Raw genomic sequence first — 19,508 nt, 5'->3', positions numbered from 1 at the left:
TTTAACCACTAAGCTGTGTGCCTGCAAGAGACGTGTAATAACTAAGCTGTGTGACCGCCATAGGACTGTAACCACTAAGCTGTGTGCCTACCAAAGAACTGTAATCACTAAGTTGTGTACCTGGCAGAAAACTGTAAACACTAAGCTGTGTGCCCACCACTGAACTATACCAGGGCACTTTAACCACTAAGCTGTGTACCTACCAGGGCATTGTAACCACTAAGCTGTGTGCCTACCAAAGAACTGTAATCACTAAGTTGTGTACCTGGCAGAAAACTGTAAACACTAAGCTGTGTGCCCACCACTGAACTATACCAGGGCACTTTAACCACTAAGCTGTGTACCTACCAGGGCATTGTAACCACTAATCTGTGTACCTACCAGGGCATAGTAACCACTAAGCTGTGTACCTACCAGGGCATTGTTAGCAATAATCTGTGTACCTACCAGGGCACTGTAAGCACTAATCTGTGTACCTACCAGGGCACTGTAAGCACTAATCTGTGTACCTACCAGGGCACTGTAACCACTAAGCTGTGTGTCCACTAGATAACTGTAACCACTGAGCTTTGTACCTGCCAGAGAACTGTGATCACTAATCTCTGTACCTAGCAGAGAAATGTTAGCACTAAGCCACGTTTCTGCCAGAAAACTGTAATCACTAAGCTCAGTACCCATGTGTGATTGTAACCGCTAAACCGCTAATGTGTGTAACCATCGAGCATTTGGCCCTCTGTTGAAGTTTCTTTCAGTTCAACTGTATAATATCCACTAAATTATTGCGGCATCCTCAAGAGGGGTCCCGTGTCAGGGTCATTGACCACACACAGAACTGACCCTCTTACCACCCCCTTCCCCATATACCACATAGTAAGCCTAATCGGTAGTACTGTTACCACGATCCTCAGCCTGTGGTCAGCCTGTCAGACCCGGCTATCGACTCCGCCACTAAAACCCCCCAGTCTTGAATGCCAATATATGAAAAAACATACCATGATCTTGTCACACAGAGAACCATACGTGCAGGTTTGAAATGTAATATTTTATTATATAGTCGGTTTTATGTTTGTGTTAATATAAAATAAGTCAGACATGGATACTTTATAGTGAAAACAGTATTTACATACAATACAAAAAGTCTAAACCATTAGAACACAAGGATATACTGAGTACAATAATGAATATGAGAAGACAATATAATGCAGTAGATAACCAGGCTCAGAACCTGCAAAATCATCCTAAGTATTCAAACTAATTCCTGTACAAAAATGACCAAAAATAATAATAAATGTAAGATTGTGTATTTGATGGGACAGATGAAGCTTATGAATATAGTTGGAGCTTATGACAAGTGAGCTTTATTCAGTATGTTCGATCCAGAAAACACTTATAAATACAAAATTACACATAATTATACAAATGCTGCGATGTATTAAAAATGATACTCAGAGCAAAAGCCGAAAAATACATCTCCCCGCCATCCTTACCTAACACAGCTTGTTACTATCATCTCTCTCCTTGTACAGCCTCCAGTGACCCTGGGGGTGTACAGGAGCTTTTCGTAATGTCATCCTACTGCCTCGCGTACGAATCACAGCCTGCTGATGTCATCTTTCCCCCTGTATAGCCTTCAGCAACTCTAGTGGCAGGATACAGGAGCCTTTCTTTCGTGTCATCACCCCCTCAAAGAGAATATGTGCATTTAGTAGGGTCTTTTTTCTAATTAAGAGGTAAGAAGATGTACAGCTAGGCCGCAGCCTCCTCGCAGCTTACCAAGCACAGCGCCGTATATTGTATAGTGGCTGTGCTTGGTATTGCAGCTCAGCCCCATTCACTTGAATGAGACTGAGCTGCATCTAAGGCTACATGCACACGACTGTATGTGTTTTGCGGTCCATTGTAATAATGCCTATCCTTGTCCGCAAACTAGAAAAAAATAGGGCATGCACTATTTTTTTTGCGGGGCAACGGAACAGACATACTGATGCGGACAGCACACGGTGTGCTGTCCGCGTTTTTTGCGGACCCATTAAAATGAATGGGTCCGCAATCCTATCCGCAAAAAAAAAAAACGGAACGGACACGGAAACAAACAACGTTCGTGCGCATGTAGCCTAAGCCACGTGACCATGGAACGTGACATCACTGGCCTAGGACCCCTGCCGATCTCATATTGATGACCTATCCTGAGCATAGGTCAACAATCTTTAAATCCCGGAGAACCCCTTTAATGATGTGACGATATGTGCATATAAACGTAGATATAAGTGACACACATGAACTCTGCACATCCTCAACTTGGATTTTTAGTACATTTTGTGCATCTCCACTCAGGCTCTGCTTGGGTCAGATCTTTAGCTGGAAACATGATTTTTTATTTTTTTTGTGCATTTTTTACAAAACATTACACAACGAGGCAAAGTTGCATGAGGGCGCCCATCTTTGTAAAGGGAATTTTCAGAATGTACCAGGTGCCTTCTTTTTAGAAGCTATAAGGTATGCCGATATAATATTTTTTTTATAATTCATGTTTCATTTTTGTTTCTCAAGTGTGGAAATTGGCCTGGCAGTGAAAGGGTTAAAGGGGAAATAATAATAATAAAAATAAAAAAAAAGCTGCAATCAGCAATGCCCTACTGGTGACTCCCTGGATGTTGTGGAATAAATGCTTCTGCGTTATAATCACAATGATCTATTCTCTACCTGAACACCAATGTGTTCTCTTTTACGGATATCCGCGATGAGCTCATGTTGGACAACTTGGGTGTAGTTCTGATGTACTACCACCAGATGGCAGCGTAGGCCATGGTCTTGCATTATTCCATCTTGTACCAGCGGCTTTTAGAAGATCTTAATTTGGAGGATGTGGTTTCTGGTTTTGTTTGTTGTGTATAATACTTTCGATTACAAGCCATGAACACGTTGCTCTGCTGGTAAAAATCAGAGCTGAACCTACTAGTTTGTATACTGTACGGGAAAAGATTATTTTGGCAGCCCGCGGCCAAGTCTAACTAAGCTTGTAAGAGCAAATAAGCAGCGTTGCATAGACTGTCGGGATTTTACGGCTCGTAGACTGTTTGTAATTATTACAGTACTGTTTTTTTTTCTAAAAAGTCGGATGAGCATTCAAAAACTGCCATGGGGACACTGAAGGTTCTGTTTGCTCCTCTGACATGTCTGTTTTAGGGAATACTTTTATTTCCCGTAAAATAACTTTTCTTAGAACTTTTCATTTTGTCATTTCTCTGCTTTTCTTCCTGGAAATGTCTGAATAGATTGACAACTGGGTGTTACTATTTCCCTTGTTGATAGGGGGGTTTCTCTGCACAGTCTGACGCTGTCCAATCGGTGATGTGTACATAGACACAAACAAAAAGGGTATAGTTGAATCCAGTCATTCATTTATTCATATATTTCCAAGAGGAATAACAGAGGGACAACACAGCTCAGAATTCCAATAAACATATTCTAATATATTAGGCAACTGCAATGTTGTTGGGATGTCTACCATTGGCAGCAGGAGTAAATGTAAGACTCTGTTCACATCATTGTGACACTGAGGCCACAAAGTCACACAACAGACGCCAAAGCCGCTCGACAGACCCCACCTGTCAGTCGTCGATGCCGTCAAACAGCACCAGGGTATAATGTCAACCCAACAGTACCATGCACTCTGCCAGTACCATTTTCACTAATTACGGAAGAGACTCCATGCAAATGAAGGTTTGCAACTGTTGGCGAGCCAGACAGGAAGTCAATCAGTCAAAGGTGGGAAGAGGGTCTGCATGACAAAAATAAAAACCCACTCTACTTCTTGGTTACAGATCCCGGTAACCTGGATGAGCCAACCTTGTTATGTCTATGGTTCCTTCATAGAAGAGATCTATCCTAACATTGGGCTTCACTCCTCCAGGGGTCCCACAGCAGCCTTAGTCTTCATATTTTGTGGCAATGCAGACCCCCTCCATATACTTGTGGCCTACAGATGTAAAAGATCTAACACTGATTTCTATGCTTGGTGAGACTGCCAGGATCATTCTGCAAGACTTCTAGATTTTCCCACCTAAAAGGGGATTTTTCGTGATTTTGATATGGATCACCTATCCATAGGTCATCAGTATCATATCGGCTTCGGGGTCCGACTCCTGGCACCACTGCTGATCAGCTGTCTGAAGCGACCACAGCACACTGGTCATGGCCTAGGCGCAGCTCAGTCCCATTCAAGTGAATAGGGCTGAGCTGCAATACCAAGCACAGCCACTATCCAATGGACAATGCTGTGCTTGGTAAGCTGTGAGCAGGCCGCAGTGCTCACAGCTTATTGGTGGCGGTGCTTGGAGTTGGACCCTCGCCGATCTGATACTGATGATATGCGGAGGATAGGTCATCAATATCCAACTCCCGGAAAACCCCTTTGAACATGCATAGCCAGATGTAGTAACCTTCTGACCAATTCTCTCATCCATTCTGGCCAACATTGGCTTGAGGTCCCTGGATGCTGGGAGGAATCCCTTCTAAAAACTTGGTTGAGTTGGTTAAAGGGGTTGTGTTATCTCAGACAATGATGGCATATTGTTAGGATATGCCATTAATGTCAGATAATTGCAGGTTCCACCTCTAGGAGCTGCTCCTATCTCCAGAACAAGGCACCCAAAGTGCCCAAATGTGCCCCAATAAAAGATGGGATTTCCAAAAGTGGCCAAGCAAATGCCCTCGGCTGTTTTCAGAAGTCCCATAGTGGTGAATAGAGAGGGGACAGTGCAAGTGCATCCACTGCTCCATTCATCGCTATGCGTGGCTCATCTTTGTTTATTTCAGGGGCCACATTCTGGAGACAAGTGCGGATTCCACATGGGACCCGCTCCTAACTAACATTGATGGCATATCCTAGCGAATGCCATAAATGTCTAAGATGGGCCAAAACCCTCGAAACGGCACTCTTCCCAAATATGTTTTTTTTTCCCCCCAAAGTGTATTTGGATTGAAAATCAACCTTATACAGACCATACAAATTTACTTAAAGGGGACTTAGATAACTAGCTTGAAATTAGAAGCACAAGGTTCCATCCATTCTATAGTGGCCGTGGCCGGGGTACTGCCGCTCAGCTCCCATTGAAGTGAATACACTGGTGCAGGAAACTTCACAGTAAACAGAGCCTTCTATCCACTGTATAATTTCCAGTGGCTGCCCAAAACAGCTGATTGGTGAAGGTAACGTATTGGCCATAATGTATTACAGATTATTGGCCAGTAATACAACAAGCAGAGGCAGACATGCTGCAGTATAACGTAACAAGAAAATATACAGAAATTTTACATATTACTAGAAAATGTATTATTTTTAATGATGAACTTCAAAACTATATACAGGGGAGTATTAGAAAAAGACTGCTATGTACAAAATGCAGTATCATCTTGTCCTCCAGGCCCAAAACTTAAAGGGATTGTCCAGTGGGTTTATATGGATGATCTATCTTCAGGATAGGTCATCAATATCAGATCCATGATGGTCCGACACCCGGAACCCGGCCGATCAGCTGTTTGAAGAGGAGGTGGCGCTTGAGCAAGAGCTGCCTCCTCTTCAAAATTACCTGCGCATTGTCTCGCTTTGTAGAGACGGCCTAGAGTGCTGCCACTACAGAGTGTCAGAACCCCACCGATCTGATATTAATGATCTAGCCCGAGAATAGGTCATCAATATAAACCCATTGCACAACCCCTTTAAAATAGGCCCCCAGAGACTGGACTGCGCTCTCCATAGTTGAAGTGAGAATAAGTCTCGCTTCCCATCGGGCTTATGGTTGCTTTGGGGTGGGACATCATCCCTCCCTGATGGAGTTTAATCCCACCCCTGCCTTAGCAAATGCCACCAAAAGTGAAACTTACCTTTTAAAATCTAGTGACTATACTTTTTTTTTTTCGGGAATACCATGCAACATGTACAATATTTTTAAAATGTTTACAACAATCTGAAAAGGATTTCAGGAGTGACCTTTAAGAATCTCATCCAGGTTAATATCTTTCATCCAGTCATCATTGATGTGGCCAGTTTTTAGTAATGCATCAATAAAGTCAGAGTCACCATTGGGAGATGAACCCAGTCCACCATTTTGAGAAAGAAAATCATAGGAACCCAAGTCACTGGTAGAGTCACTTCGTGGAAACGCTCGAGAAATTTGATTGCTGGAATTAAATGTATTGGCTGGCATGTTCAACCCTCCACCACCTTGGCTCATGCTTGGCAACATCTGAGATCTCAATGGAGATTGCCCATGATTAAAGCCCCGTAGTGTTTCGATAGTTTGCCCGCTGTTCGATGGTGCCATTGTATTTAAAGGAGTCATTTGGACCCCAGGGTTGACTTGGTTGGGCATCGAAAGAGCACGTTGAGGGAACTGCTGATGACCTATCATACCTTGAACTGTATGGTTAGAATACTGGTTGGTATTGGTATAGCCTACCATATCTTGCCGTTTTACTTCTGGGCTCATCCACTTCTGGGTGGGAGGTGAATTATTGATGACATTTTGAGGTCTTTGTCCCGCTGAGGTTGGTCCATTGGGTCTAAATGGTGGACCATTATTTCCAGATTGGGTACCGAAGGGTGACATATTAGTCCCAGATGTAACTGTTGGTTGGCGTGGCACCCCGGTACCATTCTGGATTGTTCCCATCTGGTTTGGACTGGTTTGGTTTATACCGTTATACATAGGTTGCTGAGGACATGGTACATTCCCATACATGTTTGGACTTCCCTGAAGAGGTGGCATTCGAGATCCGTGGTTTGTTGTAGAATGAGTTTGATTCTGGGGTGTCAAATTTGTTGAAGGAGAATTTGGGAGAGTAGGGTCTGGGTTAACACCTACTGTTGGCAAGCCACCTGCCAAATAAAAAGTGTCAATTAACATATATAAACCATTAAAATATATGAAATATACAGTATATGTACATACAGCTACATGTGTATAAAAATAAATTGCTTACTTCTCTACTATTTTGTAAGTTCAATAGTTATAGTTGTCAGATGACACAAAAGCTCTCAGATTCAAATCATGGGTTATACAAAAACAAACATAATGCAACAGCACTCTGCAAACACAAATAATAAAGTAAATGCTACAGTTCAGAAGGAAAGGTGTAGAGTAAAAAATATACATAAACCTCTCAAATGTATGTATACTAATGCCCGAAGCCTGACAAATAAAACTGGGGAGCTGGAATTAGTGATGTGTGAGGAGGACTATGACATAGTGGGAATAACTGAGACATGGCTGGATGATAGCTATGACTGGGCAGTTAATGTACAGGGTTACAGTCTGTTTAGAAAGGATCGTCAAAACCGGAGAGGGGGAGGGGTCTGCCTTTATGTAAAGTCTTGTCTAAAGCCCACACTCCGTGAAGATATAAGTGAGGGACATGAACATGTGGAGTCAATGTGGGTAGAAATACATGGGGCTAAAAATAACAATAAATTACTAATAGGAGTTTACTATAAACCACCTAATATACCAGAGTCCACAGAAAATCTACTACTAAACGAGATAGACAAGGCGGTAAATCATAATGAGGTGGTTATTATGGGGGACTTCAAATACCCAGATATAGACTGGGAAACTGAAACTTGTATATCTCATAAAGGAAACAGGTTCTTGGCAATAACCAAAGACAATTACCTTTCCCAACTGGTTCAGGACCCGACTAGAGGGACGGCCATACTGGACTTAGTATTAACCAATAGGCCTGACAGAACAACAGACGTGCAGGTTGGGGGACACCTGGGAAATAGTGACCATAAAGTAATAACCTTCCAATTATCATTCAAAAGAGCGTTTCTACAGGGAGGAACAAAAATACCAAACTTCAAAAAAGCTAAATTTAGCCAACTAAGAGAGGCCATAGGCCTAACTAACTGGGACAAAGTCCTCAAAAAAAAAAATACAGCCAATAAATGGGATATCTTTAAAAGCATCCTAAAATCTCATTGTGAGAGGTACATACCGTATGGGAATAAAAGGTTAAGGAACAAAAAGAAACCAATGTGGATAAATAGAACTGTAAAGAAAGCAATAAATGACAAAAAGAAAGCATATAAATCACTAAAACAGGAGGGTGGCACAGAAGCACTGAAAAACTATAAGGAAAAAAATAGAACATGTAAAAAACAAATAAAAGCGGCCAAACTAGAGACCGAGAGATTAATTGCCAAAGAGAGTAAAACTAACCCTAAAATGTTCTTCAATTATATAAATGTTAAAAAGTATAAATCTGAAGGTGTCGGCCCTTTAAAGAGTAATGAGGGAGGAGTCGCAGAGAGCGACGAGGAGAAAGCAAAGCTGTTAAATATTTTTTTCTCCAATGTTTTCACTGAGGAAAATAAACTGTCAGATGAAATGCTGAATGTAAAAATAAATTCCCCATTAAAAGTGTCCTGTCTGACCCAGGATCGGTTATGCCAAACTAATTTAATCAGTTTCTATGAGGAGGTAAGTTCTAGACTTGACAGCGGCGAATCAATGGATGTCGTGTATCTGGACTTCTCCAAAGCATTTGACACTGTACCACATAAAAGGTTAGTATATAAAATGAGAATGCTCGGACTGGGAGAAAACGTCTGTAAGTGGGTAAGTAACTGGCTCAATGATAGAAAACAGAGGGTGGTTATTAACGGTACATACTCAGATTGGGTCACCGTCACTAGTGGAGTACCTCAGGGGTCAGTATTGGGCCCTATTCTCTTCAATATATTTATTAATGATCTTGTAGAAGGCTTGCATAGTAAAATATAAATTTTCGCAGATGACACTAAACTGTGTAAAGTAATTTACACTGAAGAGGACAGTATACTACTACAGAGGGATCTGGATAGATTGGAGGCTTGGGCAGATAAGTGGCAGATGAGGTTTAACATTGACAAATGTAAAGTTATGCACATGGGAAGGAATAATGCAAGTCACCCGTACATACTAAATGGTAAAACACTTGGTAACACTGACATGGAAAAGGATCTAGGAATTTTAATAAACAGCAAACTAAGCTGCAAAAAACAGTGTCGGGCAGCTGCTGCCAAGGCCAATAAGATAATGGGTTGCATCAGAAGGGGCATAGATGCCTGTGATAAGAACATAGTCCTACCACTTTACAAATCATTAGTCAGACCACACATGGAGTACTGTGTACAGTCGTGGCCAAAAGTTTTGAGAATGACACAAATATTAGTTTTCACAAAGTTTGCTGCTAAACTGCTTTTAGATCTTTGTTTCAGTTGTTTCTGTGATGTAGTGAAATATAATTACACGCACTTCATACGTTTCAAAGGCTTTTATCGACAATTACATGACATTTATGTAAAAAGTCAGTATTTGCAGTGTTGGCCCTTCTTTTTCAGGACCTCTGCAATTCGACTCGGCATGCTCTCAATCAACTTCTGGGCCAATTCCTGACTGATAGCAACCCATTCTTTCATAATCACTTCTTGGAGTTTGTCAGAATTAGTGGGTTTTTGTTTGTCCACCCGCCTCTTGAGGATTGACCACAAGTTCTCAATGGGATTAAGATCTGGAGAGTTTCCAGGCCATGGACCCAAAATGTCAACGTTTTGGTCCCCGAGCCACTTAGTTATCACTTTTGCCTTATGGCACGGTGCTCCATCGTGCTGCAAAATGCATTGTTCTTCACCAAACTGTTGTTGGATTGTTGGAAGAAGTTGCTGTTGGAGGGTGTTTTGGTACCATTCTTTATTCATGGCTGTGTTTTTGGGCAAAATTGTGAGTGAGCCCACTTCCTTGGATGAGAAGCAACCCCACACATGAATGGTCTCAGGATGCTTTACTGTTGGCATGACACAGGACTGATGGTAGCGCTCACCTTTTCTTCTCCGGACAAGCCTTTTTCCAGATGCCCCAAACAATCGGAAAGAGGCTTTATCGGAGAATATGACTTTGCCCCAGTCCTAAGCAGTTCATTCACCATACTTTCTGCAGAAGATCAATCTGTCCCTGATGGGTTTTTTTTGTTGAGAGAAGTGGCTTCTTTGCTGCCCTTCTTGACACCAGGCCATTTTTCAAAAGTCTTCGCCTCACTGTGCGTGCAGATGCGCTCACACCTGCCTGCTGCCATTCCTGAGCAAGCTCTGCACTGGTGGCACTCCGATCCCACAGCTGAATCCTCTTTAGGAGACGATCCTGGCGCTTGCTGGACTTTCTTGGACGCCCTGAAGCCTTCTTAACAAGAATTGAACCTCTTTCCTTGAAGTTATTGATGATCCTATAAATTGTTGATTGAGGTGCAATCTTAGTAGCCACAATATCCTTGCCTGTGAAGCCATTTTTATGCAACGCAATGATGGCTGCACGCGTTTCTTTGCAGGTCACCATGGTTAACAATGGAAGAACAATGATTTCAAGCATCACCCTCCTTTTAACATGTCAAGTCTGCTATTTTAACCCAATCAGCCTGACATAATGATCTCCAGCCTTGTGCTCGTCAACATTCTCACCTGAGTTAACAAGACGATTACTGAAATGATCTCAGCAGGTCCTTTAATGACAGCAATGAAATGCAGTGGAAAGGTTTTTTTTGGGGATTAAGTTAATTTTCATGGCAAAGAAGGACTATGCAATTCATCTGATCACTCTTCATAACATTCTGGAGTATATGCAAATTGCTATTATAAAAACTTAAGCAGCAACTTTTCCAATTTCCAATATTTTTGTCATTCTCAAAACTTTTGGCCACGACTGTACAGTTCTGGGCTCCTGTGAACAAGGCAGACATAGCAGAGCTGGAGAGGGTCCAGAGGAGGGCAACTAAAGTAATAACTGGAATGCGGCAACTACAGTACCCTGAAAGATTATCAAAATTAAGGTTATTCACTTTAGAAAAAAGACGACTGAGGGGAAATCTAATTACTATGTATAAATATATCAGGGGTCAGTACAGGGATCTATCCCATCATCTATTTATCCCTAGGACTGTGACTGTGACGAGGGGACATCCTCTGCGTCTGGAGGAAAGAAGGTTTGTACACAAACATAGAAAAGGATTCTTTACGGTAAGAGCAGTGAGACTATGGAACTCTCTGCCTGAGGAGGTGGTGATGGTGAGTACAATAAAGGAATTCAAGAGGGGCCTGGATGTATTTCTGGAGTGTAATAATATTACAGGCTATAGCTACTAGAGAGGGGTCGTTGATCCAGGGAGTTATTCTGATTGCCTGATTGGAGTCGGGAAGGAATTTTTTATTCCCCTAAAGTGGGGAAAATTGGCTTCTACCTCACAAGGTTTTTTTTTTTGCCTTCCTCTGGATCAACTTGCAGGATGACAGGCCGAACTGGATGGACAAATGTCTTTTTTCGGCCTTATGTACTATGTTACTATGTTACTTGAAATGTGAGATTCTTGGCAAATAGATTTTGTACAAAATTATTTGTGCCTGTCCACCACTGGCAAGGTGATCTCTTTATGACAAAAACCTACACTAAATACTACCTCCGCTGGTGTCGTACCGGCCTTCATTAAATTCAGGGAATGCATGTCCCACATGCATGCTGAGCCCACACTATATTATACCTCTTTTGGTTAATTTAATGGAGGCCATTGTGACACCAAATAAAGTATAATATAGTGTGGGCTCACTATGCATGTGGAACCTGCATTGCCTGAATTTAATGGAGGCCGATATGGCACCAGAGGAGGTAGTATTTAGTGTTGGTTCCTGTCTTAAAGAGATCGCCTTGCTGGGGTGGACAGGCACAAATAATTTTGTACAAAATGTATTTGCCAAGAACCTCTGTCTTTGCAGTCAGATTTCATATTGATGGTTTTCTTTTACAGTCAGATATAAAAAATTGCATGCTCCATCGGACTCCATATGTACAAAGTTTTTTTTTTTTTCACCTAGAAGACCTACAGATCATATATGGCATTAAAAGGAGGCTGTATGGCTCCGTGCGTTGCTACACAGGCTTTATGCACTGCCGCACAGCTTCTACGCACTATTATAAGGTTCTGTGCTCTCTCATACAGAATACATGCACTGCCATACAGGATTTGTGCAATGCCATAATGCTCTGTGCACCACTGTTCAGGCTTTGGGCAGTGCCGTACAGGATAAGTGCACTGTCTTAAGGCTCCGTGCACCGCTGTACAGACTATTGGCAGTGCCGTACAGGCCCTGTGCACTACTGTACAGGATCTTTGAACTGCTGTACAAGAATCGTGCACTGCCGCTCAGGCTCCATGCACTGCCATACAGGATTCGCGCACTGCTGTACAGGATTCATGCACTGCCGTACAAGAATTGTGCGCTGCCGTTCAGGCTCCATGCACTGCCATACAGGATTCGTGCACTGCCGTACAAGAATTGTGCGCTGCCATACAGGCTCCAAGCACTGCCGTAGAGGATTTGTGCACTGCTGTAAAGACTACGTGCACTGCTGTACAGGATCTTTCAACTGCTGTACAAGAATCGTGCACTGCCGTTCAGGCTCCATGCACTGCCATACAGGATTCGTGCACTGCTGTACAGGATTCATGCACTGCCGTACAAGAATTGTGCGCTGCCATACAGGCTCCAAGCACTGCCGTAGAGGATTCGTGCACCGCTGTAAAGACTACGTGCACTGCTGTACAGGATTTGTGCACTGCCGTACAGGATACATGCTCTGCCATACAGAATCCGTGCACTGCCATAATGCTCTGTGCACCACTGTCCAGGCTTTGGGCAGTGCCGCACAGGATTTGTACGCTGCCGTACAGGCCCCATGCACTGCCGTACTCTTCTATGTGCATGAGTCCTTAACTTTTATTTCCCAGCAAGCATTACTCTTTTTTTTTCTCTTGCAAATTAACTATTCTCTACATAAAATAGACCACGATGTATATTGGCTGCCATATTTCTTGCTACTATTCAAATGAAAGAGCAGCTGTCAGGGGACTTGGATGAATCGCTAATTTTATTCAGAATTTTCAGCTCTCTATTTACTAACGTATTTCTACAAGGATTCCTCTCTTCTGTTTTGGCAGCAGGGACAAGAGCTGATTTAACAAGTTCAGTAAGGCTGTCCGAGACGGTCATAAATTAAAGTTATGTGCAGCCAGCCAATAAAAATGTCACAGTGAGATCTGAATTTTTTTTTTAAAACTTTGCACTTGTTTGTGCTGGTCGTATGTCTATTTACGAAGCTATACTGAGGTGCATTATTGTTCTGCTTCTTCACAGTGAAAATTTAGGGCTGCAAAAAATGCATCTAAACGGAAATAAACAGAATATCCAAGAAACTTCTCTACGTGCCACTTTCTAGTCATTGTCCCTTCCTGACCCCCACACAGAAGTCAAGAAGAACTGAGATCTCCAAGTCTGTGTTGGAAACACACCAAGGCCATAAGATGTTTGAGGTGAATTTGGCTTTGACAATACCCAAGCTACGTAACCACTGTTGTCTGCAGCGATGGACTGGCCATCGGGAGTACCGGGAGAATCCCGGTGGGCCGATCGAATTATGGGCCGGCCAGGGCCGCCATCAGGGGGGTAAAGCTCCAGTAACAGCAGGCAGTGTGGGGGCGGCGCTCACTCACTGACGTCACACGCCTGCTCCTCCCATTAGGCGGCGCAGGCGCGTGACGTCAGTGAGTGAGCGCTGCCGCCCGCACTTGTTACTGGAGGCTGGAGGCGGGAGCTGAATGTAAGGTAGTAAAGACTCTTTACTAAAGAGATGAGCGCTGTGCCCCCACGTGTAGTAGAATACCTACCTGGAGCCAGACTGTGCACAGAAAGGGCACTTTGTCACTGTGGACAAAGTATGGCACTTTCTGTGCACAGATTGGCTCTAGGTGGGTACAGTGTGGCACTGCAGTCACTAAGGGCACTATTTATCTGGGCATAGTAGGGCACTATCTGCCCACATAGTCAACATATGGCGCTCTGGGCACTGCCATATAATAGTGTGGGTACGGCGATATTTGGTTCTATGTGGGCACTGTATGATTGTGGGCAGATAGTGCCATACTATCCACAGATAAATGGCGCATTTAGTGCCTGTCGTGCCCACATAGTGCCATATAGAACCCATACTCGGAAAGCGCCATACTTGTGTAGACAGAGTATAATTATAGGCAAAGTATGGCACTTTCTGCCCACGTTTTAGCTCTAGGTAGGTATGATATGGCACTTTGTGGGCACTGTAGACACTAAATACACAACTTATCTGAGCATAGTATGCCCAGGTCTTCCCACGGTCATACAGTGCTCAGATAGCGCCATGTTATGCACAGATAAATGGTGTATTTCTTGCTTATGGTGCCATACAGTACCTACCTAAAGTGAAAACCTACAGTACTTTGGCCACAGTCATACAGTGCCGACATAGAGCCAAAGTATGGCACTTTCTATGCACCTAGGTAGGTACTATATGGGTACAAATGCGCTATTTTTCTGTGAATAGGAGGGCACTATCGTGCTCTATGTGGGCACTGTATCACTATTAGGGCAGATAGTGCCATAGAGACAAAATGTCTCCCAGCACATTATACATGGCTCGTCATCATGGTTACGACCTCCCTGTAATCCAGCATTGGTGGTCGAAAAAAGCACCAAACTATGTGCACTGAGTGTAACTTACACATGTCATTCTAAAGGCATCTGTAATGTTGGCATGCATTTTTTTTTTTCTAAATCAAGAGTAAAAATAAAAAACCTGTTTATACTTACAGTGGAATGTTTTTACTTATGTTTTTTTTTGAGTGTGTTTGGGAAAAATAAAGTGGGCCGGTCTGGCTGAAGTCCAGGGCCACTTTATTGTCCCAGTCCATCCCTGGTTGTCTGGATTCTACAAATACATTTCTATATACATTTTAGGCAAGCGTATTTTTTTAGTGGACCTATATAAGGGGATACATTATGTAGGCATTTGTTTAATGCTACCTATCTTTATTGCTTCAGGGAATCTAAAATGAAAAAATCTATCAAGTTAGCTGCTGGGTTTTGTTGTATTAACCAGCAGACACCCGAAGCTAATGTCCGTGATCGAGTGATGACTCCGATTGCAGACCTTTAGCACCTTAAAGAGGTTCTCTGGGAATTAAGAAAATGAAAATACTTAAATATTACTTCATTATAAATATGTTCCCAAATACCTTTCATTAGTTATAATGGCTAGTTTTTTTTTAGGGAGCAATCATCAGGGGAAATAAAATGGCCGCCATCCTATCAGTACACACAAAACCTGTCCTAATCACACAGGAGGATAAGTTACTTCACAACACTGCGCTATAGTCTGTCCTCTCTGTACTTCATGTCTCCTCATGAACTCCATTCCTACAGAGATTCAGCTGAAGATCTTATGATCTGTATTCAGGATCATAATCCCTGACAAGTAGGAAAGAGCAGTCTCAGCCTCCTCTATCTCAATGTTGTGAAGTAACTTGTCCTGCTGTGTGATTAGGACAGGTTTTGTGTGTACTAATAGGATGTCGGCCATTTTGTTTTTGCTAATGATTGCTCTCTAAAAAAAATGAGCCATTAAAACTAATGAAAGGTATTTAGGAATATATTTATAAGAAAGTAATATTTAAGTATTAAAATTTTCTAAATTCCTGGAGAACCCCTTCAAATGCTGTGGTCAGCATCTGAGGTGGTTTTCCTCGGGAAAGCTGCTCTCCAGGGGTGTGAACAGCTCCTCTGCGTGGCGAGGAGAGCATTAATTTGTTGTGGTAGCCTTGGTTCCTCTGAAGGATACGACAGAAATAGTTAGGAACGTACTGAATGTCCCATAGGCTGCAAAGGTAATTCATTGCAGGCTATGGGACAAGCGATCTAACGATCGCATGTTCAAGTCCCATATTAAAATATGTAATATGTGTAAATAGAAAAGTATATATACTGTATACACTGAACAAAAATATAAACGCAACACTTTTGGTTTTGCTCCCATTTTGCATGAGCTGAACTCAAAGATCCGAAACATTTTCTACATACACAAAAGACCCATTACTCTCAAATATTGTTCACAAATCTGTCTAAATCTGTGTTAGTGAGCACTTCTCCTTTGCCGAGATAATCCATCCCACCTCACAGGTGTGGCATATCAAGGTGCTGATTAGACAGCATGAATATTGCACAGGTGTGCCTTAGACTGCCCACAATAAAAGATCACTCTGAAATGTGCACAGTTTTGCCTTACTGGGGGGGGGGGGGTCAGAAAACCAGTCAGTATCTGGTGTGGCCACCATTTGCCTCACGCAGTGCAACACATCTCCGTGGCATAGAGTTGATCAGGTTGTTGATTGTGGCCTGTGGAATGGTGGTCCACTCCTCTTCAATAGCTGTGCGAAGTTGCAGAATATTGGCAGGAACTGGAACACGCTGTCGTATACGCCGATCCAGAGCATCCCAAACATGCTCAATGTCATGCCCCACTCTGACGAGGTGCCGAGGTCGGCCAGGATAGCAGCACGAGTTTAGTGGTTGTTTTGGAGCTGTGCTGGATCCGCCTCTCATCAGGTGCACTGGGTGGGGTCATTAGTTTAATTATCACTCTAGTCCAGTGTCCTGAGCGGATTATACTAATCATTGTGGTCTTGGAAGCTAGGAAGGAAGGTTGGCTGTCTGCTCCAGCTCAGGAAGATAAGTGCTATTTCAAGTTTGGTTGTTTTGTGTCATCTATCCCATCCAGGTTCTGTGTGAGCAGGCTGCTCCTTTTTCCCTACTTCACCATCTCAGGGAATTCAGGGTTTTGTCAGCCCAGGCACGGGGACACCTCATACCTACCTTAAAGGTCTGTAGGTGGGCTGAGCATTGCAGGGAAAGAGGTCAGCGATTAGTTAGGAGGTGACCCTTCCCCTGTCTTTCGCCCAGAGCCTGGTTGGTGCGTTATCTGTTAGACTGAGTGCACGCCCGCCGTGACACTCAATGGGTGACATGTCCGGTGAGTATGCTGGCCATGCAGGAACTGGGATGTTTTCAAATTCCAGGAATTGTGTACAGATCCTTGCAATATGGGGCCGTGCATTATCATGCTGCAACATGAGGTGATGGTCGTGGATGAATGGCACAACAATGGGCCCCAGGATCTCGTCACGGTATCTCTGTGCATTCAAAATGCCATCAATAAAATGCACCTGTGTTCGTTGTCCATAACACACGCCTGCCCATACCATAACCCCACCGCCACCATGGGCCACTCGATCCACAATGTTGACGTCAGCAAACCGCTCACCCACACGACGCCACACACGCTGTCTGCCATCTGCCCTGAGCAGTGAAAACCGTGACTCATCCGTGAACAGAACGCCTCTCCAACGTGCCAGACGCCATCGAATGTGAGCATTTGCCCACTCAAGTCGGTTACGACGACGAACTGCAGTCAGGTCCAGACCCCGATAAGGACGACGATCATGCAGATGAGCTTCCCTGAGACGGTTTCTGACAGTTTGTGCAGAAATTCTTTGGTTATGCAAACCGATTGTTGCTGCAGCTGTCCGGGTGGCTGGTCTCAGACGATCATGAAGGTGAACATGCTGGATGTGGAGATCCTGGGCTGGTGTGGTTACATGTTGTCTGCGGTTGTGAGGCCGGTTGGATGTACTGCCAAATTCTCAGAAACGCCTTTGGAGACGGCTTATGGTAGAGAAATGAACATTCATTGAACGGGCAACAGCTCTGGTAGACATTCCTGCAGTCAGCATGCCAATTGCACGCTCCCTCAAATGTTGCGACATCAGTGGCATTGTGCTGTGTGATCAAACTACACATTTCAGAGTGGGCTTTTATTGTGGGCAGTCTAAGGCACACCTGTGCAATATTCATGCTGTCTGATCAGCACCTTGATATGCCATGCCTGTGAGGTGGGATGGATTATCTCGGCAAAGGAGAAGCGCTCACTAACACAGATTTAGACAGATTTGTGAACAATATTTGAGAGTAATGGGTCTTTTGTTTATGTAGAAAATGTTTCAGATCTTTGAGTTTAGCTCATGCAAAATGGGAGCAAAACTAAAAGTGTTGCGTTTATATTTTTGTTCAGTGTATGAAAAAATAAATAAAAATAAAAGTTCAAATCACCTTCTTTCCCCATAATAAAAATTACACTATAAAAAATCATTTGCATCGGCATGTCCCAAACTGTCCATATTATTAAAATATAAATGTGCAGTGAACGCTGTAAAAGGAAAGAAAAATCAAAATGGCCAATTGGCTGCTTTTTTGTCACTTCACTTCAACCCAATTATCAAAATAATTTATCAAAATTGATCAAAAAGTCATACACACTCCAAAATGGTATCAATAAAAACTACAGATCAACACGCAAAAAAAAAAATGAGCCCTCACTCACACAATGAGCTCTGTAGATGTGACTATAAAGTTATTATATGGGTGAGAATATGGCAATGCAAAGAAGAAAAAACTTTATTTTTTATTGAATTAAAACACAATTATACTGACTTGGAGAAGGAAGATTACAGGTCAGTCTCAACACACGAGGGACGTCGTAAAAACGAAACCCATAAAACTATGGCGGAATTGTGGGATTTTTGCCAATTTCACCCCATTTGAAAAAAAAATTCCAGCTTCCCAATACATTGTATGCAATATTAAATTGTGCCATTAGAAAATACAACTTGTCTCGTAAAAGATAGCCCTCATACAGCTATCTGAATGGAAAAATAAAAAGAACAGAAAATCGCTATCCTCTAGGGGTTTATGGCAAGTTACTGCGATCGTTGCACATATTGGTTGTTTCCTATGCGTGAAATTGCACATGGCCGAACTTCTTGCAGTTTGCAAGTGGTCTCTTATTCCCCCATAGGTGAAGATATGGTCACAGTAAGCTGCCATTTTTCCCTGACCTGTGGTACCTCAGCCTAAGTGAAGACAACTTACCGGTAAACTGAGTGGCCTGCTGAACGCCGACTGTGCTTCTTCTCTGATCTTTATAGTCAGGTGGAGGTCTGGTCAGATGCCTGCTTAATTGATCCCCTTTGTTACACTTCTCCTTCAACAGAAAAAATACAATTCTTTGAGCATCACCGATGGAAATATTACAATCTTTGCAAAATCAAGTCTAGTATGGAAGAGATGAACTTCTCTTGTAGGACATTACATTTACCACCACTTGCTTTTCCAACCTAAATGCTTTTTCCGAGACTTGGATATTGATGACCCATTTTCAGGACAGATTATCAGTGTCAGGTCGGTGAGGGTCCAACGCCTGACACCCTTACCGATTAGCTGGTTTGGATAGAGCCAGAAACGACATAGTGGATGGAGCCAGAAGCAGAAGGCTCCAGCCACCACTTAGTGCATGTGATGGGGTACAGAAGCTCAGTTCACGTTCATGTGAATCGGAGCTGAGCTTCAGTATGCCCTCACCAGAAACTACACAGTGGAGTCTTTCTGGTACCAGCAGTTTCCTAAAACAGCTGCCAGGTGTCTGATCATCGCCAATCTGATATGAATAACCTATCCTGAGGATGGGTCATCAATATCTAAGTCCCGAAAAACCCTTTAAGCT

The 19,508-nt window shown here is 43.0% G+C and overlaps 1 protein-coding gene across 1 annotated transcript in view; it reads right to left on the bottom strand.

The window, feature by feature from the left end:
- Nucleotides 1-4,722: 4,722 nt before the first annotated feature.
- The window catches only part of MAML2 (mastermind like transcriptional coactivator 2), a 185,919-nt gene continuing 171,133 nt past the window's right edge, over nucleotides 4,723-19,508 (bottom strand). Inside the window, exons 5-6 of the mRNA XM_040426306.1 lie at nucleotides 18,878-18,989; nucleotides 4,723-6,880 (exon numbers count right to left, since the gene is read on the bottom strand). Coding sequence (XP_040282240.1) covers nucleotides 5,982-6,880; nucleotides 18,878-18,989 — 1,011 coding nt within the window. The 3' untranslated portion in view covers nucleotides 4,723-5,981. The remainder of the gene's footprint in view (nucleotides 6,881-18,877; nucleotides 18,990-19,508) is intronic.

This window comes from Bufo bufo, chromosome 3 (genome assembly GCF_905171765.1).
Source record: "Bufo bufo chromosome 3, aBufBuf1.1, whole genome shotgun sequence".
Classification (NCBI taxonomy): domain Eukaryota; kingdom Metazoa; phylum Chordata; class Amphibia; order Anura; family Bufonidae; genus Bufo; species Bufo bufo.
This window is presented reverse-complemented; position numbering and strand designations above follow the sequence as displayed.